The 24,672-nt window shown below is 46.3% G+C and overlaps 1 protein-coding gene across 1 annotated transcript; it reads right to left on the minus strand.

Moving 5' to 3' along the window:
- Positions 1-831: 831 nt before the first annotated feature.
- Positions 832-20,666, minus strand: cdc25b (cell division cycle 25B). Its single transcript, XM_031787627.1, is given in 12 exon segments — positions 832-1,034; positions 1,463-1,701; positions 1,704-1,727; positions 1,730-1,805; positions 8,030-8,179; positions 11,651-11,842; positions 12,166-12,384; positions 13,055-13,352; positions 13,538-13,579; positions 19,232-19,277; positions 19,709-19,794; positions 20,050-20,666. Coding segments are annotated over 12 exon segments (1,719 nt in total). The 5' UTR covers positions 20,256-20,666; the 3' UTR covers positions 832-893.
- Positions 20,667-24,672: the final 4,006 nt, after the last annotated feature.

Here is a 24,672-nt window from a genome sequence, read left to right on the forward strand (position 1 = left end):
CCACATTACGAGGGGTGTGTGATTATGGCCTAAGGAGAGGCTTTCTAAAAAAATCTCACTTAAAAAAAAAAAAAGAGTCTAAAAACAAAGATGCACACAGGAGGAACTCAACTTCCCAGAACACCCCACGGCCATCTAAAATAAGACATTTTAAATTAAGTGCTTCATAAAATAGAGTAGTATTTAATACAGCACATACAGAAGTCGCATTTCATTCATTCATTCTGAACAGCACATCTGTCCAGTGAGGAGACATCAGTTGAACGGTAGGTAGTATTTAGTCCTCGTCACATTAAACACAGTGGTCAGATCTGGGTTCTGCAGTCAGAGGGGATGGTCAGATCTGGGTTCTGCAGTCAGATCTGGGTTCTGCAGTCAGATCTGGGTTCTGCAGTCAGATCTGGGTTCTGCAGTCAGATCTGGGTTCTGCAGTCAGAGGGGATGGTCAGATCTGGGTTCTGCAGTCACATTAAACACAGTGGTCAGATCTTGGTTCTGGGAATAAAAGACAGGGGTAAACTGGAACACCCAAAAAACTCCTCTGGAGGCTGGAAGGCTGTAGTGGTCTGGCTGGGCAGTGTAAGAGTGGCAAGGTAGTATAGGCTAGTGGTGCTGGTGGCAGTGTGTTACAGCTCTCTTGGCTAGAGGCAGTAGGGTTACAGGGAGGGGGGGGGGGGGGGGGGGGGAGGTAGGGTTACAGGGAGGGGAGGGGGGTAGGGTTACAGGGAGGGGGGGGGCGAGTAGGGTTACAGGGAGGGGGGGGGGCAAGTAGGGTTACAGGGAGGGGGGGGCAGTAGGGTTACAGGGAGGGGGGGGGGCAGTAGGGTTACAGGGAGGGGGGGGGCAGGTAGGGTTACAGGGAGAGGGGGGGGGCAGGTAGGGTTACAGGGAGGCTACAGCTTCTTCAGTCTGCTGTACAGTCCCCTCTTGCTGCGCTCCCCGGCCCAGGTCCTGCTCTTCAGTCTGAACTTCCTCAGGTCCTCTTTAAAGTCCTGGTGGTGCATGGGCCGGTACCCCTGGGGCTCACACTGCATCTACAGACAGAGAGAGACCAGTTACAACACACATACCCCTGGGGCTCACACTGCATCTACAGACAGAGAGAGACCAGTTACAACACACATACCCCTGGGGCTCACACTGCATCTACACAGAGAGACCAGTTACAACACACATACCCCTGGGGCTCACACTGCATCTACACAGAGAGACCAGTTACAACACACATACCCCTGGGGCTCACACTGCATCTACACAGAGAGACCAGTTACAACACACATACCCCTGGGGCTCACACTGCATCTGAAGTAACAAAAAGGAGTCTCCATCAATGCATCACGATTAAAATGTGTGGCTTGTTAAAGAAATTACTCAGAAACTAAAATATTAATGTCAACGAATTCACTTCTGATTATTAGTGATAAAACCATCACCATGTTTCAGAAGTAGGATTGTGTTTTACCCCGAAGTGAGGGAAGAACTCTTTGTAGCCTCCCTTGAGAATGTAGATTTCTGGGTAGTGCAGGTTAGGGTACTCGTTCATCGTCCTGTCCCTCTCACGTACGAAACGACACATCCTGGGCCCTCGCTCCGAGGAGAACTCACAGTGGAAGACGAGGAGGACCCTGTGGTCAGGGGAGAGGGGGGCGATGGGGGTGCGTAGGAGGTACTCCTCTACCTGCTCCTCCTGGTAGAGGTTAGCGCTCCTTTGATGTGGCCCCCCTCAACTCATACGGGTAGCGACAGTCAATCACCACGATCCTCTCGACAACATGATGCAGCTGGCCGCTCAGAGCGGACACCATCTGAGGAACAGACAGACAGGTTAGTCTCAGGTTAGAGAGGATCCATCTGAGGAACAGACAGACAGGTTAGTCTCAGGTTAGAGAGGATCCATCTGAGGAACAGACAGACAGGTTAGTCTCAGGTTAGAGAGGATCCATCTGAGGAACAGACAGACAGGTTAGTCTCAGGTTAGAGAGGATCCATCTGAGGAACAGACAGACAGGTTAGTCTCAGGTTAGAGAGGATCCATCTGAGGAACAGACAGACAGGTTAGTCTCAGGTTAGAGAGGATCCATCTGAGGAACAGACAGGTTAGTCTCAGGTTAGAGAGGATCCATCTGAGGAACAGACAGGTTAGTCTCAGGTTAGAGAGGATCCATCTGAGGGACAGACAGGTTAGTCTCAGGTTAGAGAGGATCCATCTGAGGGACAGACAGGTTAGTCTCAGGTTAGAGAGGATCCATCTGAGGAACAGACAGGTTAGTCTCAGGTTAGAGAGGATCCATCTGAGGAACAGACAGACAGGTTAGTCTCAGGTTAGAGAGGATCCATCTGAGGAACAGACAGGTTAGTCTCAGGTTAGAGAGGATCCATCTGAGGAACAGACAGACAGGTTAGTCTCAGGTTAGAGAGGATCCATCTGAGGAACAGACAGGTTAGTCTCAGGTTAGAGAGGATCCATCTGAGGAACAGACAGGTTAGTCTCAGGTTAGAGAGGATCCATCTGAGGGACAGACAGGTTAGTCTCAGGTTAGAGAGGATCCATCTGAGGGACAGACAGGTTAGTCTCAGGTTAGAGAGGATCCATCTGAGGAACAGACAGGTTAGTCTCAGGTTAGAGAGGATCCATCTGAGGAACAGACAGACAGGTTAGTCTCAGGTTAGAGAGGATCCATCTGAGGAACAGACAGGTTAGTCTCAGGTTAGAGAGGATCCATCTGAGGAACAGACAGACAGGTTAGTCTCAGGTTAGAGAGGATCCATCTGAGGAACAGACAGACAGGTTAGTCTCAGGTTAGAGAGGATCCATCTGAGGAACAGACAGGTTAGTCTCAGGTTAGAGAGGATCCATCTGAGGAACAGACAGACAGGTTAGTCTCAGGTTAGAGAGGATCCATCTGAGGAACAGACAGGTTAGTCTCAGGTTAGAGAGGATCCATCTGAGGAACAGACAGGTTAGTCTCAGGTTAGAGAGGATCCATCTGAGGAACAGACAGGTTAGTCTCAGGTTAGAGAGGATCCATCTGAGGAACAGACAGGTTAGTCTCAGGTTAGAGAGGATCCATCTGAGGAACAGACAGGTTAGTCTCAGGTTAGAGAGGATCCATCTGAGGAACAGACAGGTTAGTCTAAGGTTAGAGAGGATCCATCTGAGGGACAGACAGGTTAGTCTCAGGTTAGAGAGGATCCATCTGAGGGACAGACAGGTTAGTCTCAGGTTAGAGAGGATCCATCTGAGGAACAGACAGGTAGGTTAGTCTCAGGTTAGAGAGGATCCATCTGAGGAACAGACAGGTAGGTTAGTCTCAGGTTAGAGAGGATCCATCTGAGGAACAGACAGGTTAGTCTCAGGTTAGAGAGGATCCATCTGAGGAACAGACAGGTTAGTCTCAGGTTAGAGAGGATCCATCTGAGGGACAGACAGGTTAGTCTCAGGTTAGAGAGGATCCATCTGAGGAACAGACAGACAGGTTAGTCTCAGGTTAGAGAGGATCCATCTGAGGAACAGACAGACAGGTTAGTCTCAGGTTAGAGAGGATCCATCTGAGGGACAGACAGGTTAGTCTCAGGTTAGAGAGGATCCATCTGAGGAACAGACAGGTAGGTTAGTCTCAGGTTAGAGAGGATCCATCTGAGGAACAGACAGGTTAGTCTCAGGTTAGAGAGGATCCATCTGAGGAACAGACAGGTTAGTCTCAGGTTAGAGAGGATCCATCTGAGGGACAGACAGGTTAGTCTCAGGTTAGAGAGGATCCATCTGAGGGACAGACAGGTTAGTCTCAGGTTAGAGCCCCAATACTTAAGAGCATGGTTATATGCAAATACATTCGTATTACCATCAATTTAAACATTTAGTGCAATAAACTGATTTAAAAAAGGTTTATGTAACTGTCCATTTTTTACTTAATGACAGGACTCGGTTCATCAAACATTCAGGAAATGCATAAAATCGACATTGGTGTGTAACCTGTCAAAATAGGATCCAGAATGAGACATCTGGTCTCTTGATCTATGCTTCTAAACCTACACTATTCACCACCCGATGGAGGAGGCACTATTCACCACCCGATGGAGGAGGCACTATTCACCACCCGATGAAGGAGGCACTATTCACCACCCGATGAAGGAGGCACTATTCACCACCCGATGAAGGAGGCACTATTCACCACCCGATGAAGGAGGCACTATTCACCACCCGATGAAGGAGGCACTATTCACCACCCGATGAAGGAGGCACTATTCACCACCCGATGAAGGAGGCACTATTCACCACCCGATGAAGGAGGCACTATTCACCACCCGATGAAGGAGGCACTATTCACCACCCGATGAAGGAGGCACTATTCACCACCCGATGAAGGAGGCACTATTCACCACCCGATGAAGGAGGCACTATTCACCACCCGATGAAGGAGGCACTATTCACCACCCGATGAAGGAGGCACTATTCACCACCCGATGAAGGAGGCACTCTGACAGATATTTAAACTGATCTCGTTGCTCGATTGATCGATCAATTAGCCTACGTGGCCACCGAATGACCTGTGTCAAAACCTCCAGTTGGCAACCAATCCCAAACAGGATGAATTGGCAAACTTTCAGTGATAATTCTCAGTGTTCAGCGCAACGCACAAACAATGACAAAATAATCAATAGATAATAGTAAATAAGGTTATTTAAGCAATAATTATAATGACCACTAGATCAGCAAAAACTATAGATCCAGAAAATGTTTAAACCAGGTCTGAGAGCCGGGCCTTGACAACATATACCAGGGTCTACCTGGTGGTCTGAGAGCCGGGCCTTGACAACATATACCAGGGTCTACCTGGTGGTCTGAGAGCCGGGCCTTGACAACATATACCAGGGTCTACCTGGTGGTCTGAGAGCCGGGCCTTGACAACATATACCAGGGTCTACCTGGTGGTCTGAGAGCCGGGCCTTGACAACATATACCAGGGTCTACCTGGTGGTCTGAGAGCCGGGCCTTGACAACATATACCAGGGTCTACCTGGTGGTCTGAGAGCCGGGCCTTGACAACATATACCAGGGTCTACCTGGTGGTCTGAGAGGCGGGCCTTGACAACATATACCAGGGTCTACCTGGTGGTCTGAGAGCCGGGCCTTGACAACATATACCAGGGTCTACCTGGTGGTCTGACAGCCGGGCCTTGACAACATATACCAGGGTCTACCTGGTGGTCTGAGAGCCGGGCCTCGACAACATATACCAGGGTCTACCTGGTGGTCTGAGAGCCGGGCCTTGACAACATATACCAGGGTCTACCTGGTGGCCTGAGAGCCGAGCCTTGACAACATATACCAGGGTCTACCTGGTGGTCTGACAGCCGGGCCTTGACAACATATACCAGGGTCTACCTGGTGGTCTGACAGCCGGGCCTTGACAACATATACCAGGGTCTACCTGGTGGTCTGACAGCCGGGCCTTGACAACATATACCAGGGTCTACCTGGTGGTCTGACAGCCGGGCCTTGACAACATATACCAGGGTCTGTCTCCGTAACACCTGGTGGTCTGAGAGCCGGGCCTTGACAAGATATACCAGGGTCTGTCTCCGTAACACCAGGGTCTGTCTCCGTCACACCAGGGTCTGTCTCCGTCACACCTGGTGGTCTGAGAGCCTTGACAACATATACCAGGGTCTACCTGGTGGTCTGAGAGCCTTGACAACATATACCAGGGTCTGTCTCCGGTCTACCTGGTGGTCTGAGAGCCTTGACAACATATACCAGGGTCTGTCTCCGTCCTACCTGGTGGTCTGAGAGCCGGGCCTTGACAACATATACCAGGGTCTGTCTCCGTCACACCAGGGTCTGTCTCCGTCACACCAGGGTCTGTCTCCGTCACACCAGGGTCTGTCTCCGTCACACCAGGGTCTGTCTCCGTCACACCAGGGTCTGTCTCCGTCACACCAGGGTCTGTCTCCGTCACACCAGGGTCTGTCTCCGTCACACCAGGGTCTGTCTCCGTCACACCAGGGTCTGTCTCCGTCACACCAGGGTCTGTCTCCGTCACACCAGGGTCTGTCTCCGTCACACCAGGGTCTGTCTCCGTCACACCAGGGTCTGTCTCCGTCACACCAGGGTCTGTCTCCGTCACACCAGGGTCTGTCTCCGTCACACCAGGGTCTGTCTCCGTCACACCAGGGTCTGTCTCCGTCACACCAGGGTCTGTCTCCGTCACACCAGGGTCTGTCTCCGTCACACCAGGGTCTGTCTCCGTCACACCAGGGTCTGTCTCCGTCACACCAGGGTCTGTCTCCGTCACACCAGGGTCTACCTGGTGGTCTGAAAGGGCAATAAAGTACCAAATGAAAATGGTATTGTCTTTGGGTTAATCGTCCGAACTCAAAATGGTTTTTAGTAGATAAACCATGTAGCATCTACAACTTCCTACTGGATATTTGACTACCTTACGATAATTTTTATAAGGCCTCTAGAAATAAGTTAATTAAAGGTGTTTACTAGTCAAATAAGCTCAAGAGGCTTGGCAGGTTGGAGGTGAGAAGACCGGGGACCTTGGTCAAACACCACATGCGCTCTGGTCAAAAGTAGTGCACTACATAGGGAATAGGGTTCCATAGGTTCTGGTCTAAAGTAGTGCACTATATAGGGAATAGGGTTCCATAGGTTCTGGTCTAAAGTAGTGCACTACATAGGGAATAGGGTTCCATAGGTTCTGGTCTAAAGTAGTGCACTACATAGGGAATAGGGTTCCATAGGTTCTGGTCTAAAGTAGTGCACTATATAGGGAATAGGGTTCCATAGGTTCTGGTCTAAAGTAGTGCACTACCTAGGGAATAGGGTTCCATAGGTTCTGGTCTAAAGTAGTGCACTACCTAGGGAATAGGGTTCCATAGGTTCTGGTCTAAAGTAGTGCACTACCTAGGGAATAGGGTTCCATAGGTTCTGGTCTAAAGTAGTGCACTACCTAGGGAATAGGGTTCCATAGGTTCTGGTCTAAAGTAGTGCACTACCTAGGGAATAGGGTTCCATAGGTTCTGGTCTAAAGTAGTGCACTACCTAGGGAATAGGGTTCCATAGGTTCTGGTCTAAAGTAGTGCACTACCTAGGGAATAGGGTTCCATAGGTTCTGGTCTAAAGTAGTGCACTACCTAGGGAATAGGGTTCCATAGGTTCTGGTCTAAAGTAGTGCACTACCTAGGGAATAGGGTTCCATAGGTTCTGGTCTAAAGTAGTGCACTACCTAGGGAATAGGGTTCCATAGGTTCTGGTCTAAAGTAGTGCACTACCTAGGGAATAGGGTTCCATAGGTTCTGGTCTAAAGTAGTGCACTACCTAGGGAATAGGGTTCCATAGGTTCTGGTCTAAAGTAGTGCACTACCTAGGGAATAGGGTTCCATAGGTTCTGGTCTAAAGTAGTGCACTACCTAGGGAATAGGGTTCCATAGGTTCTGGTCTAAAGTAGTGCACTACCTAGGGAATAGGGTTCCATAGGTTCTGGTCTAAAGTAGTGCACTACCTAGGGAATAGGGTTCCATAGGTTCTGGTCTAAAGTAGTGCACTACCTAGGGAATAGGGTTCCATAGGTTCTGGTCTAAAGTAGTGCACTACCTAGGGAATAGGGTTCCATAGGTTCTGGTCTACAGTAGTGCACTACCTAGGGAATAGGGTTCCATAGGTTCTGGTCTAAAGTAGTGCACTACCTAGGGAATAGGGTTCCATAGGTTCTGGTCTAAAGTAGTGCACTACCTAGGGAATAGGGTTCCATAGGTTCTGGTCTAAAGTAGTGCACTACCTAGGGAATAGGGTTCCATAGGTTCTGGTCTAAAGTAGTGCACTACCTAGGGAATAGGGTTCCATAGGTTCTGGTCTAAAGTAGTGCACTATATAGGGAATAGGGTTCCATAGGTTCTGGTCTAAAGTAGTGCACTACCTAGGGAATAGGGTTCCATAGGTTCTGGTCTAAAGTAGTGCACTACCTAGGGAATAGTAGGGGTGATTAGACACACTGTATCATATAACAGCAGTAGTTCTCACCATCTCAGGGGTGATGTATTTCAGGTCCTGGTGTTTACCCTCCACAGTGGACAGGACACAGGGTTTGGTGAAATCTCCAATCAGCTCTACTTCCTGGTCAGACTCACTAGTGTCCAGCAGCTTCTCAATCTCAGTGTGGTTACAGAACATCTAGGAAGGAGAGAGAGAGATCCCTGGTTACAGATCGAATAGGAGAGAAAGAGATCCCTGGTTACAGATCGAATAGGAGAGAGAGAGAGAGATCCCTGGTTACAGATCGAATAGGAGAGAGAGAGAGAGATCCCTGGTTACAGATCGAATAGGAGAGAGAGAGAGAGATCCCTGGTTACAGATCGAATAGGAGAGAGAGAGAGAGATCCCTGGTTACAGATCGAATAGGAGAGAGAGAGAGAGATCCCTGGTTACAGATCGAATAGGAGAGAGAGAGAGAGATCCCTGGTTACAGATCGAATAGGAGAGAGAGAGAGAGATCCCTGGTTACAGATCGAATAGGAGAGAGAAAGAGAGATCCCTGGTTACAGATCGAATAGGAGAGAGAAAGAGAGATCCCTGGTTACAGATCGAATAGGAGAGAGAAAGAGAGATCCCTGGTTACAGATCGAATAGGAGAGAGAAAGAGATCCCTGGTTACAGATCGAATAGGAGAGAGAAAGAGATCCCTGGTTACAGATCGAATAGGAGAGAGAAAGAGATCCCTGGTTACAGATCGAATAGGAGAGAGAAAGAGATCCCTGGTTACAGATCGAATAGGAGAGAGAAAGAGATCCCTGGTTACAGATCGAATAGGAGAGAGAAAGAGATCCCTGGTTACAGATCGAATAGGAGAGAGAAAGAGATCCCTGGTTACAGATCGAATAGGAGAGAGAAAGAGATCCCTGGTTACAGATCGAATAGGAGAGAGAAAGAGATCCCTGGTTACAGATCGAATAGGAGAGAGAAAGAGATCCCTGGTTACAGATCGAATAGGAGAGAAAGAGATCCCTGGTTACAGATCGAATAGGAGAGAAAGAGATCCCTGGTTGCAGATCGAATAGGAGAGAAAGAGATCCCTGGTTACAGATCGAATAGGAGAGAAAGAGATCCCTGGTTACAGATCGAATAGGAGAGAAAGAGATCCCTGGTTGCAGATCGAATAGGAGAGAAAGAGATCCCTGGTTGCAGATCGAATAGGAGAGAAAGAGATCCCTGGTTGCAGATCGAATAGGAGAGAAAGAGATCCCTGGTTGCAGATCGAATAGGAGAGAAAGAGATCCCTGGTTGCAGATCGAATAGGAGAGAAAGAGATCCCTGGTTGCAGATCGAATAGGAGAGAAAGAGATCCCTGGTTGCAGATCGAATAGGAGAGAAAGAGATCCCTGGTTGCAGATCGAATAGGAGAGAAAGAGATCCCTGGTTGCAGATCGAATAGGAGAGAAAGAGATCCCTGGTTGCAGATCGAATAGGAGAGAAAGAGAGAAAGAGAGAAAGAGAGAAAGAAAGAGAAAGAAAAAGATCCCTGGCTACAGAACATCTAGGAAGGAGAAAGAGATCCCTGGCTACAGAACGTCTAGGAAGGAGAGAGAGACGGATCTCTGCAGTCAGACAAAGCAGAATCTTTGATCGACAAACCACCTTGCATCCCAAAAAAACACCTCGTTGTGTGACCAATATTAGAGATTGTCTCTTCGCTTAATCTGATCCCTTCAAACACGCTGACTGTAGGGGGTGGAGACTCGAGAAATCATAATCGGTCGACCTCAACGTCGTCGATACCGATTATTGGAGGGCCAAAAAAGCCGATACCGATTATTGGAGGGCCAAAAAAGCCGATACCGATCAGTGGACTATTTTATTTATAATAACGACAATTACAACAATACTGAATTAACACTTATTTTAACTTAATATAATACATCAATAAAATCTATTTAGCCTCAAATAATGAAACATGTTCAATTTGGTTTAAATAATGCAAAAACAAAGTGTTGGAGAAGTAAAAGTGCAATATGTGCCATGTAAGAAAGATAACGTTTCAGTTCCTTGCTCAGAACATGAGAACATATGAAAGCTGGTGGTTCCTTTTAACATGAGACTTCAATATTCCCAGGTAAGAAGTTTTAGGTTGTAGTTAATATAGTATTTATAGGACTATTTCTCTCTATACCATTTGTATTTCATATACCTTTGACTATTGGATGTTCTTATAGGCACGTTAGTATTGCCAGTGTAACAGTACAGCTTCCGTTCCTCTCCTCGCTCCTCCCTGGGCTCGAACCAGGAACACATCGACAACAGCCACCACATCAAAGCGTTACCCTTTGCAGAGCAAGGGAAACAACCACCCCAAGGCTCAGAGCGAGTGAAGTTTGAAACGCTATTAGCGTGCGCGCGCGCGCTAACTAGCGAGCCATCTCACATCGGTCACACCAGCTTCATCTCGGGAGTTGATAAGGCTTGAATTCATAAACAGGGCAATGCTTGACGCACAACGAAGAGCTGCTGGCAAAACACACGAAAGTGCTGTTTGAATGAATGCTTACGCGCCTGCTTCTGCCTACCACCGCTCAGTCAGATACTTAGATACTTGTATGCTCAGTTAGATACTTACATACTTGTATGCTTGTATGCTCAGTCAGATACTTAGATACTTGTATGCTTGTATGCTCAGTCAGATACTTACATACTTGTATGCTCAGTCAGATACTTACATACTTGTATGCTTGTATGCTCAGTCAGATACTTACATACTTGTATGCTCAGTCAGATACTTACATACTTGTATGCTTGTATGCTCAGTCAGATACTTACATACTTGTATGCTCAGTCAGATACTTACATACTTGTATGCTTGTATGCTCAGTCAGATACTTAGATACTTGTATGCTCAGTCAGATACTTACATACTTGTATGCTCAGTCAGATACTTACATACTTGTATGCTTGTATGCTCAGTCAGATACTTACATACTTGTATGCTCAGTCAGATACTTACATACTTGTATGCTTGTATGCTCAGTCAGATACTTACATACTTGTATGCTCAGTCAGATACTTACATACTTGTATGCTTGTATGCTCAGTCAGATTATATGCAACACAGGACACGCTAGATAATATCTAGTAATATCAACCATGTGTAGTTAACTAGTGATTATGATTGATTTTTATAAGATAAGTTTAATGCTAGCTAGCAACTTACCTTGGCTTACTGCATTTGCGTAACTGGCAGTCTCTGTGGAGTGCAACGAGAGAGAGGCAGGTCGTTATTGCGTTGGACTAGTTAACTGTAAGGTTGCAAGATTGGATCCCCCGAGCTGACAAGGAGAAAATCTGTCCTTCTGTCACCTGAACCAGGCAGTTAACCCACCGTTTCTCATTGAAAATAAGAATGTGTTCTTAACTGACTTGCCTGGTTATATATTTATATATATATATATAGAGAAAAATAGCGCCCAAAAATACAGATTTCCGGTTGTTATGAAAACTTGAAAATCGGTCCTAATTAAATCGGTCGACCTCTAGTGGAGGGGCGGAGACATTGAGCAGGGAGGACCAGTTGACTGTAGGGGCGGAGACATTGAGCAGGGAGGACCAGGTGACTGTAGGGGCGGAGACATTGAGCAGGAAGGACCAGGTACATACCATTTTTCTGGGAGAGCAGTCGCCCTGGTCCACGTTGGTGATGTGCGTTTCCACCAGGCTGCGTCGTCTCTTCACCCTGACCGGCGTGTTCTCATCCTGGGGACACTCAGGGCGCTTCAGGGGGGCGCGCTCCACCTGACTGGGCATGGAGGGGGAGCGGAACAGACCCCTCGGCCGACACCGAGCCACCGGCTGAAGAGGAAGAGATTAGATTGGCATTCAATTATAAGACCTATGGATGGATGGACATATGCAGCAACCAAATCTAATGTAGTGAAAACAGGAGACATGGCCCCCGGGGGGCCCCCCTCCAGACTACATGGCCCCCGGGGGGCCCCCCTCCAGACTACATGGCCCCTGGGGGGCCCCCCTCCAGACTGCTCTATAGCGAAACCAAAAGTCTGCTGGTCATTTTAAAACCAAAGACAAATGAAGTCATATCCACAGAAGGCCATACAGAAGACTCTTCATGGATCTCCATGGCAACGCCACTGTAGAAGAGGTGATGCTCCTACCGAGTCCACTGCAGTGTTGTCCCTCACTAGAGGAGCTGTCAGCAGGCTGGCCATCCCCATGGGCATGTCACACTCCTCCTCCTCCTCCTCACAGTCATCCAGAACTTCAAGGAACCCATCGTCATCCTCATTAAGGGAGCAGGTGAAGGAGGAGCGGCGCAGGATCATGGGACTGCTGTCGTCCAATGAGCTGAGGCACTGCGACGAGGGTGGGGACAGCTAGAGGAAGGGAGGAGCGAAGGGTTAACTTTCATTTTAACATGACTCACCGCGAGGTGTCAGTCACTCTGTTCTACTCACCGCGAGGTGTCAGTCACTCTGTTCTACTCACCGCGAGGTGTCAGTCACTCTGTTCTACTCACCGCGAGGTGTCAGTCACTCTGTTCTACTCACCGCGAGGTGTCAGTCACTCTGTTCTACTCACCGCGAGGTGTCAGTCACTCTGTTCTACTCACCGCGAGGTGTCAGTCACTCTGTTCTACTCACCGCGAGGTGTCAGTCACTCTGTTCTACTCACCGCGAGGTGTCAGTCACTCTGTTCTACTCACCGCGAGGTGTCAGTCACTCTGTTCTACTCACCGCGAGGTGTCAGTCACTCTGTTCTACTCACCGCGAGGTGTCAGTCACTCTGTTCTACTCACCGCGAGGTGTCAGTCACTCTGTTCTACTCACCGCGAGGTGTCAGTCACTCTGTTCTACTCACCGCGAGGTGTCAGTCACTCTGTTCTACTCACCGCGAGGTGTCAGTCACTCTGTTCTACTCACCGCGAGGTGTCAGTCACTCTGTTCTACTCACCGCGAGGTGTCAGTCACTCTGTTCTACTCACCGCGAGGTGTCAGTCACTCTGTTCTACCCACCATGAGGTGTCAGTCACTCTGTTCTACTCACCATGAGGGCTGGGGCAGAGTTGGGCCGACGGGCAAAGTCCTTGTTCTCTCCTCCTCCACTATGGAAGGACCTCCTACGGCAGCGTGGCTTGGCGGGCTTCTTAAACTGGAAGCCCACCTCCTGGTTCTCCTTGTTGCCCTGCCAACCATGCCCAGAGGAGGCGGCTGTATCCTGGACTGAGCCGTAGGGTCCGAAGGCCCCGTAGCGGTGCTGCAGGCTCTCTGAGTCCGGACTCTTCAGAGCCGGACTGGAGCCTAACAGCAGTGGTAGAGAGTTGATTCTTCGGATTGGCATTTTACTGTGAAGAGAACAAACCAATCAAGTTGAAACGGGGGATGGACACACTAGATCAATCATGTTAATAATCCTAACGACTCATAGAGTGGAAAAATAAATTGATTGGTTGGCTGTTGGCAGCTGCACCACAACTAGCCAGTTCCATCTCCTGGAAACCAAGAGAGAGAGACTAGCTACATGACTTACTCGTTGGTAATTCTCCCAGACTGCAGAACGGCCTCGTCAAACCTGCAGGACAGAGACAAACTATTCAGTCAGAGAATTATAGTGAGAAACTTCTGAACCAGTGACTGAGCCAAGCAAGACCCTACCTAGGTAGGTAGCCTCAAATTATACCCTATTCCCCCGGTCAACAGTAGTGTACTATATAGGGAATAGGGCTCTGGTCTACAGTAGTGCACTATATAGGGAATAGGGCCCTGGTCAACAGTAGTGTACTAATATAGGGAATAGGGCCCTGGTCAACAGTAGTGTACTATATAGGGAATAGGGCCCTGGTCAACAGTAGTGCTCTATATAGGGAATAAGGCTCTGGTCAACAGTAGTGTACTATATAGGGTCCTGCTCTACAGTAGTGCAATATATAAGGTCCTGGTCAACAGTAGTGTACTATATAGGGAATAGGGCCCTGGTCAACAGTAGTGTACTATATAGGGAATAGGGCCCTGGTCAACAGTAGTGTACTATATAGGGAATAGGGCCCTGGTCAACAGTAGTGTACTATATAGGGTCCTGCTCTACAGTAGTGCAATATATAAGGTCCTGGTCAACAGTAGTGTACTATATAGGGTCCTGCTCTACAGTAGTGCAATATATAAGGCCCTGGTCAACAGTAGTGTACTATATAGGGTCCTGCTCTACAGTAGTGCAATATATAGGGTCCTGGTCAACAGTAGTGTACTATATAGGGTCCTGCTCTACAGTAGTGCACCACACAGGGTCCTGGTCACAAATTGGCAACTCATTCATAAGCACCTCATCCAGGCAGGCAATGTGACTCCATTATATCAAAACAAAGTGAACAGGCCGTGGTGTTGGAGACGGACAGGAGGGTGTGTGTTCCTAACCGTTCTACCTTTGTTAGCGAACAAAGATTCATTTTTTTCCCTTCTATTTATTAAAGATACAACGCCTTCAGAAAATATTCACACCCCTTAACTTATTATTATTATTATTATTATTATTATAACTTATTCCACATTTTGTTGCGTTACAGCCTGTTTTTTTTTATTTTAAATATCTACACACATTACCCCATAATAAAAGTGGAGAATACAGAAGTCTCATGATAGCATTGATTACAGCTTTGAGTCTTTATGGGTACGGGTGTTCACATATAGTCCCTCTTTAAAAGTAAACTATGGTAAAGAAAGCTAAAGAACTCAGTTGTCTACATTCACACAACCCTCTCCCTTCGACAGTTTTTACAAAAGTGCAGGTCAAGCTATGCTGTGTTATCGGACAGCTAGATATACCTACTTACATTTTGGAAGCTAATAGATTGCAATACAAGTTAAAAATGGCAGAATAACTTATAAATCAGAAGATAATATTAACATGAAAATATTACTGACACCAGAAGAAATAGCAGAAGACTATGTGCAGATTAAATAATGCTGTAATTGAAAATTGCACATCCAATGCAGGCCACTGGCCCTTTAAGACGAAAGGCCAATGCAGGCCACTGGCCCTTTAAGACGAAAGGCCAATGCAGGCCACTGGCCCTTTAAGACGAAAGGCCAATGCAGGCCACTGGCCCTTTAAGAGTTTGTACCATATGATGTGATTCTCACCAAATATCGTTTTCTCGCACTATTCAAAGGCCACAGTGGAAATAAACAGCTTCTGGAGCTCATGTATGGTGGTCTGGGAATCAAACCCACTATCCTGGTGTTGCAAGTGCCAACGCTCTACCAAGTGAGCTACAGAGAACCACAGTTGGCAGCTAAACCAGTTAGACCGACAATAGAGCCTTGCTGGCTCTATTGAGAGAGGGGTAGAGGACGGGCGGTTTCAGCCCTGTGCTGGAGAAGAGGTGCAAGGGGTGATGCCTCCCATTTCTTTCTGCAGCAGAGCAATACCCACCTGTATGCTAAATAAGCAGTGAGGAGAGCTGAGTGAAAGGGGGGGGGGGGGGGGGGTACAGAGGACAGGTTCTGCTAATCTACCGCATGCCTGCTGAAGGAACAACGCTGGCCTCAGCCCTTCTGCAAGGACCCTTTGTTTGCAGAGAGGAGAACGAAGGGGGGCAGGAGTGCGTCTAGTTCAATGGGGAGAAAAGGGGGGTGATTGAGTTTGTTCTCGTAACGACTATAGGGGGCTTGGGGGTACAAGGTGCCCCCCATTCAATAGTTCTGGCGCAGAGACCCCCCTCCCCTTCACCATTCAAACCATAAGACAGGCCATGAGTGTGCCAAAAAAACACTTCAACCCCCCTCATCCCCCCTAAAAAAGCTGCAGCGAGCCATTAAACAGCTGTACGGGAGCTGAATGAATGGCCTCATGGACAAAATACTGCAGCCAAGTGTTCAGAGAAATTGGCAGATGTCTGAATATTCAGCCCGAGCCTACCCACAGAGACCCAGAAGAGAGACTACCCACAGAGACCCAGAAGAGAGCCTACCCACAGAGACCCAGAAGAGAGACTACCCACAGAGACCCAGAAGAGAGACTACCCCCAGAGACCCAGAATAGAGACTACCCCCAGAGACCCAGAAGAGAGCCTACCCACAGAGACCCAGAAGAGAGACTACCCACAGAGACCCAGAAGAGAGACTACCCCCAGAGACCCAGAATAGAGACTACCCCCAGAGACCCAGAAGAGAGCCTACCCACAGAGACCCAGAAGAGAGCCTACCCACAGAGACCCAGAAGAGAGCCTACCCACAGAGACCCAGAAGAGAGCCTACCCACAGAGACCCAGAAGAGAGACAACCCACAGAGACCCAGAAGAGAGACTACCCCCAGAGACCCAGAATAGAGACTACCCCCAGAGACCCAGAAGAGAGCCTACCCACAGAGACCCAGAAGAGAGCCTACCCACAGAGACCCAGAAGAGAGCCTACCCACAGAGACCCAGAAGAGAGCCTACCCACAGAGACCCAGAAGAGAGCCTACCCACAGAGACCCAGAAGAGAGCCTACCCAGAGACCCAGAAGAGAGACTACCCACAGAGCCTACCCACAGAGCCTACCCACAGAGACCCAGAAGAGACTACCCACAGAGACCCAGAAGAGAGACTACTCACAGAGACTACCCACAGAGACCCAGAAGAGAGAGACTACCCACAGAGACCCAGAAGAGAGACTACCCAGATTATAGGCTCAAGCTGACAGTGAAACTAACTATGTAGATGATGGCGTCGATATGACAGAGTTAACACGAACACAACACTATAAAGCGCCACACGGAAAAATGCAGCCGTTTCCAAACTTTATAGGGCCTGTGGACAAAATGGCTCTATTAAAAGCTCCCAAGTTTCCTCAGAAAGCCTTTCAAAAAGTCAGACAGATCAAATATCTGAGGGTCTTCACACTCGCTAGAGAAAAGCCTGGGCTACACATAATGCAACGCCAACTTGTCTCGACTGCTACTTCTGGAGGTAGTGCACGACACTCACCCAACAGTTATTCCCTCCAAGCAGGCCAGAGGAAACAAGTCTCGTTGAGACAACAGTTACGGTACAAATTGTAAACAGCATAGCAATGTTTTTGAAACAACTCAAAAATGTAGAGACATCTTACATTTTTGACACTTGTTTCAAGTCACCTGAAAAATTGCAGCAGTTTGCTAATTAACTCAAATGACATTGAGCAAAAATAAGCCTGGTTTGTTCTAAGGTAACTTGAATACGGTACCTAGCGTAAGCCTAAGAGCTCCTATCAAGCTATGGTTCAGCTAAACGTCAGCATTCAGCCAAATCAAATGGTATTTGTCACATACACATGGTTAGCAGATGTTAATGCGAGTGTAGCGAAATGCTTGTGAGAAATACAGAAAACAAAATGCTGCAGTTTCCTAAGAACGCGAAGCGACCATCTCTGACGGCGCCATCTTGCATAGCTTTGTGAGGATGCAGACATGTATATTTAGCTAGCTAATGTCACCTAGCTAGGTAGCCTATATTATAATATGACACTATGATAACATTACAGGATATTTTATATTAGTATTGGAGGGAGTAGTTTGTTAATTATTGATATGCTAATGTTACTTGACCATGAAGCATGTTGTTTGTTGGCTAGCAGGAGTTCACTGTGTAGTCAGCTAATTTAACCTGATGAGAAAATAACCCCTTTTAAATTGTCTGCATGTGCTTGTGGATTGTTGTAACTTGGGTTTGGTTGTATTATGTTATAGAATAAAAGTTGCTTGGATTGTTAAGTAGGTGAATGCTTACCGGCTACGGTGAGATGTATGGTAAATGGGGCTTACCGGCTACGGTGAGATGTATGGTAAATGGGGCTTACCGGCTACGGTGAGATGTATGGTAAATGGGGCTTACCGGCTACGGTGAGATGTATGGTAAATGGGGCTTACCGGCTACGGTGAGATGTATGGTAAATGGGGCTTACCGGCTACGGTGAGATGTATGGTAAATGGGGCTTACCGGCTACGGTGAGATGTATGGTAAATGGGGCTTACCGGCTACGGTGAGATGTATGGTAAATGGGGCTTACCGGCTACGGTGAGATGTATGGTAAATGGGGCTTACCGGCTACGGTGAGATGTATGGTAAATGGGGCTTACCGGCTACGGTGAGATGTATGGTAAATGGGGCTTACCGGCTACGGTGAGATGTATGGTAAATGGGGCTTACCGGCTACGGTGAGATGTATGGTAAATGGGGCTTACCGGCTACGGTGAGATGTATGGTAAATGGGGCTTACCGGCTACGGTGAGATGTATGGTAAATGGGGCTTACCGGCTACGGTGAGATGTATGGTAAATGGGGCTTACCGGCTACGGTGAGATGTATGGTAAATGGGGCTTACCGGCTACGGTGAGATGTATGGTAAATGGGGCTTACCGGCTACGGTGAGATGTATGGTAAATGGGGCTTACCGGCTACGGTGAGATGTATGGTAAATGGGGCTTACCGGCTACGGTGAGATGTATGGTAAATGGGGCTTACCGGCTACGGTGAGATGTATGGTAAATGGGGCTTACCGGCTACGGTGAGATGTATGGTAAATGGGGCTTACCGGCTACGGTGAGATGTATGGTAAATGGGGCTTACCGGCTACGGTGAGATGTATGGTAAATGGGGCTTACCGGCTACGGTGAGATGTATGGTAAATGGGGCTTACCGGCTACGGTGAGATGTATGGTAAATGGGGCATTGCCTACCACGGCGAATTGTAAGGAAAGGATGTAACGTGAATTGAAAAGTAGAAAACTCTTGACACTCCTCAAGCTTGCAAAGTGGGAATAGGCCTATTACATAACAGCACCAGTCTGCTTCAGTAATACAGGGATGGTATTGCATCTCTATGGGGGAAATTAATCATTAGTTGAAATGAATGTAGATTGAACATCTCCAAATCAGCCCATCACTCAACTCCTGTGATCAAATTTACTTCTGCCCCCCCTCCAACAAAAAAAAAGAAACAGAAGGAATGTTCACCTATGATCATCTTATCTGCTAATTTACTCAATGAAAATGGACACACCAAGCTGGGGAGATTTACCAACGGCACAATGACAGTAGGCCTAATCCCAGATCACAATAGATGAGACGGACTACCTAGCCATGCTCAGTTGGAATAAGAGAGGGATGGAGGAGAGTGGGGGAAATGGAGAAGAGAGGTAGTAGGGAGGAAGGAAAGGCCAATGCAACCACAGAGACTGATGGTTAAAGACATGAGGACTATCACTTACCTCTCCTCAACATCCACAGGGTCTAAGGGGGAATCCATACCAAGACCTGGAGGAAGATGTAGAAACAAGTCCCAGTTAGCTGCCAGTTCATTGTTACTATTTTAAACTGTTAAAACTACACAATGTACATTCTGAACACATTTACACGGGCCAAAACTTAAGGGTGCCACAGGAGAAAATATTAAATCCTGTAGTTTGCCCTTTTTTTCTGTAAGTAAATTAAATATTTCAATCCTATAATGTCCTGTACTGGCACCATTTCCCACCACCCAGGCTTTCAATGTGGTCAAACTGCAAAAGAGTAGAACTAAAAAAACAGGGGACATGACAAAATATAAGGCCTATATGGTATGAACAAAAAACTATGAACTATTTCTTTGTTTTAAGTAGGAAGCTAGTGTTCTTATAGTCTCCATCTTATTTACACTTTTTGGGGGGGGATGAAACATTTGCAGCTATCGTATTATGTTGTTTTACCAGCATCAGACGAGCAGTCGGAGGCGAAAGAGGGAATCTTCAGCAGGGGCACATGTCCTTTCCTCTTGGGAGTTTCACATTGTTGGCTGTAAAAGCAATAATGGGTCCACAATCAGACAACTTTGCTAACATTCAGCAAGTTATCCATTTTCATTGGCTTGAAATAAACAAGTGGTTAGTTAACTAGAGTAGCTACATTTTTGTCATGTTATTCAGCAAACTAGCCTAACGTTAGCTAGCAAACCAACCAAGATGATCTTGCAGTTCACAACCAGTTGGCTATGTTTCCATACTAGCTAACTAGGCAAAATAGCAACACACGTTTTACGAGAGCCTCTTACCTTCCAAGTCCAGCTAGATTGTTCATGTTTAAGGCCAGATTAGTGACGGGTGACAGTACATTTGTTGAAGCAGGAGAGAAGAGATTATTCTTGATGCAAGTCGAAGCCATGCCGGGCAGCGACAGTGAGGAAAGGCCGTGGATTCTGTCGGGCCTGTTGTTAGAGGTGATAGGGCTGAAATCGCTGATAACGTTTTTAAAATCCATTTTTAACAAAGCTAGCTAAAAATATATATATATTTTGATAACAGTTCGGAGGTCCAAAATCCTTAAACGTAACAACTAACGTTACTGTTAAGTTAGCTAGCATCCAAATGAAGAATTTGCAGAATTAGTTTGTAAAGAGTAATGAAAACAAAACAGTCACGACAAGCTGTTTGCAGACTCTGTCTTGCTAAAAAAAAAAATACAAAAAAATCGATTAATAAATATATATTGTCTGGAAGTATATATTTGATATACTGTCAGAGAGCTGCATTAAGATGTACTCTCCCTGACAGTCCGACTCAACTTCTGAGAAATAAATGCAGCTGTCTGTATTTAGGTTCAAAATAAAATAAAAACTCAAGAGCGGCAATCATTTCAGCCAATCAGCTGTGTCGTTACATCCTGCACGTCCAATCAGAGGCGGGTTTCTATTTCGCCCCTTTTTGTCTTTCAATTTAAAAGGGGGCAGGATGTCATTTCACGTAACGGACATGTCTACGAACCAATCAAAGTGCATCAGAGGCGGTATAAATCATGACGGGTAGCCAATAAGATGCGTATTCTTTCTTTCGAGGGGGATGCAGAATTTTTATAGATTTTTTTTCCCGCGGAAGATTTGAAGCGCCAGCTGAAGAATAACCACATGACCAACACAACCAATCACACAGCAAGGCCATTCATAAAGCCACAGCTGTCTTTCCAACTACTATGAGCATAAATAATAATAGCCATTTTTTCTTCCCTTCTCGCTACAGTAAGTGATAGATTAAGAAATTACAGTTGATTGAATAACAATGTTCTTTACTGTATGAGGGCTATGTAACATGTTCTCTTCTCATTTACTTTACAGTTTCACCCAATAAACAAAGGAAGTATGGAGGACCTTTCGATTAGAAAGGATGTATGTGGTGCTCACATTAATTCCGTGTTGCCAAAGCCCATGTCAGCATCATAAACCCACCTGGTGTTGCCCTTTACTCTGAATAGAAGCCAAGTACGCTAAATGGCTGTCCTGCTACATGAAGAACTGTCTGAAGTTCCATTTCCTAATAAAAAATCAAAAAAGGTGTAATTGAGCACAGACTGGTCCTCCCCCGCCAGATGCACGAAGCACAGGGAATTCAGCCTATACACTGCTACTCACAAACTTGCTAACAGTGTCTAGTACAGTCTGTCATTGTCATTTTAACAAATAAAGATATGGTTCATTTTGATTGGTTAAATATGGTTTGTTATTATAGCCTACAACAATGGTTAGCCTACACCCTGGATTAACATGTATAAAAAGTGGAAGTTTACCACCACATCGAATGGACTCGCCCTCATGGTCAACTACAGATGGCAAAAACAGTATAAACTCTTCACTGAGTGAGAGGCTCTTTAATACATATATCTTCTAACTGGGGGTAACAGTCACATTGCATCTCTGTTGTCTATGTAGCTTACGTCATGGCAACATAGCCCTGCAGCTACCCCCATTCCGTTCCTTACAAAATGGCCGATAGACAAAAGTTGAGCCTATCACCACAATGGGTTTAAAAACTCTTGACTGTAATTTGGGATCTTAATGTGTGTCCCATGACTTCACCATGTGGTGTCACTTGCATATTGCCTCCTGATTGACCATGTACTTAATGAGGGCCTGTGGGATTGTAGGGGTTCACGAGGAAAGCATCGCTCTCTCTTGTGGCTTGTAACGTGAAGTGAACAATACATCAGCCTTGACAAAGACACACCGTCAGTAGTTATTTTACTCACGTACAGAGACACATTGGATTAAACTACACACCACAGATGGAGATAGGAATACGAATATTCGACTTCTCTGTGTATCAGCAGGCCTAGTTAAGGGGACAAATGTCCTATACTGGAAAATCATATATTGGAATAATTTTCAATAAAATATTTAAAATGTATTGGGGAAAAAGTATTTAGAAAATATCTAAATATAATATGTGTACTAAATACACACTCACACCTCACACCCTTCTCTACACCGATGATAATGCAGAGTTTTTATTGACCTCTGGAACATTAGCATTAGGTTCTCAAAGTAGCATTTAGAATTAGCTTCTCAAAGTAGCATTGAGTTGTAGTTGAAAATCCATTCTGCGGCTTTTGAGGTATCTCCAACCTGACAGTTTTGAAACAGCAAAAAATGAATGAGGTGTTTACAAGACATTTGAACATAGAACATACAGTATCTTTAAATATATATATATTTTTAAATACATTTTCATCCAATGCCTGTTTGCCTGAGGCTGGTGGCCGAGAGGTTGCTGGTTCAGGTCCCTGAGTTGACTGGGTGTGGGATTAGTCGATGTGCTCCTGTGGATTGCTCTGGATTGGAGCGTCTGCTAGATGATTGAAATGTAATGTACATGTTGAGCGGCTTCACTGCAGGTATGAAAATGAAGTAATATTTTTTAAAATATATATTTACACTACCCTTCAAAAGTTTGGGGTCAAACAGAAAGCTCCTTGTTTTTGAAAGTAAAGCACATTTTTTGTGTGCAGATTGAAAAACAAACGCCTCCCAAGTCCTCAGCTGGCAGCTTCATTAAATAGTACCTGCAAAACACCAGTCTCAACGTCAACAGTGAAGGGGTGACTCCGAGATGCTGGCCTTCTAGGCAGAGTTCCTCTGTCCAGTGTCTGTGTTCTTTTGCCCATCTTAATCTTTTCTTTTTATTGGCCAGTCTGAGATATGGCTTTTTCTTTGCAACTCTGCCTAGAAGGCCAGCATCCCGGAGTCAGTCCCCTCTTCACTGTTGGCGTTGAGACTGGACAGAGGAACTCTGCCTAGAAGGCCAGCATCCCTGAGTCGCCTCTTCACTGTTGGCGTTGAGACTGGACAGAGGAACTCTGCCTAGAAGGCCAGCATCCCTGAGTCGCCTCTTCACTGTTGGCGTTGAGACGGGTGTTTTGTGGGTACTATTTAATGAAGCTGCCAGTTGAGGACTTGTGAGGCATTTGTTTCTCAAACTAGACACTGTGATGTACTTGGCCTCCCACTCCTCTTTCTATTCTGGTCATAGCCCGTTTGCGCTGTTCTGTGAAGGGAGTAGCACACAGCGTTGTACGAGATCTTCAGCTTCTTGGCAATTTCTCTCATGGAATAGCCTTTATTTCTCAGAACAAGAATAGACTGACGAGTTTCAGAAGAAAGTTCTTTGTTTCTGACCATTTTGAGCCTGTAATCGAACCCACAAATGCTGATGCTCCAGATATTGAACTAGTCTAAAGAAGGCCAGTTTTATTGCTTCTTTAATCAGAACAAGCGTTTTCAGCTGTTCTAACATAATTGCAAAAGGGTTTTCTAATGATTAGCCTTTTAAAATGATAAACTTGGATTAGCTAACACAACGTGCCATTGGAACACAGGAGTGATGGTTGCTGATAATGGGCCTCTGTACACTTATGTAGATATTCCCCAAAAATTGGCTGTTTCTAGCTACAATAGTCATTTACAACATTAACAATGTCTACACTGTATTTCTGATCAATTTGATATGATTTTTTAATTGCCTTTTTTTTTTTGCTTTTCTTTCAAAAAACAAGGACATTTCTAAATGACCCCAAAACTTTTGAAGGGTGGTGTATTTTTTTAAAAACATTAAAATATTTTTTTCCCCCAGAGCTGTCAATTACAATTAGAAACATTCCAGAGCCACACCCCCAGCCACACCCCAGCCCCGCCCCCAGCCACACCCCCAGCCACACCCCCAGCCCCGCCTCCAACTGACAGCCCAGTCGTTACAATTTATACTTTTTCTTCAGAAGGAGAAGAGCAGCTGTCACCAATGAAATGTTTTCTCATGGATAATGGCCATTTATTTGATTATACATACATACATACAATTGATTTAAAAAACAGTTTTGAACCTGGTGGGTGGACAGAGGAAAAAGATGAGCTTGCTGACACAGCTATTTACCTAGCTATCTAGCTAGATCCTTCTTTCACTGCATGAAAGGCAGAGTTTCTGGGTGAAACCGCTACAGTATATTCCCGGGAATTTTGAGGTGGGAATTTCCCATATGCGTGTGTGCAGACTCCTGTAGACTCACGCGCATCCCAAACATTTGCTTGATAGTAAATTCCCAATTATGAATTAATACGTTTCTGGACATTTCTGGGCTGCCACAGGTGCGTGCCTCTCTATCAATTAAATGTAATTATAAAGCCCTTCTTACATCAGCCAGTGTCACAAAGTGCTGTACAGAAACCCAGCCTAAAACCCCAAACAGCAAGCAATGCAGGTGTAGAAGCACGGTGGCTAGGAAAAAACTCCCTAGAAAGGCCGGAACCTAGGAAGAAACCTAGAGAGGAACCAGGCTATGAGGGGTGGCCAGTCCTCTTCTGGCTGTGCCGGGTGGAGATTTTAACAGAACATGGCCAAGAAAAGGCCAGAACCTG

Source organism: Oncorhynchus kisutch, linkage group LG14 (genome assembly GCF_002021735.2).
Source record: "Oncorhynchus kisutch isolate 150728-3 linkage group LG14, Okis_V2, whole genome shotgun sequence".
Lineage (NCBI taxonomy): Eukaryota > Metazoa > Chordata > Actinopteri > Salmoniformes > Salmonidae > Oncorhynchus > Oncorhynchus kisutch.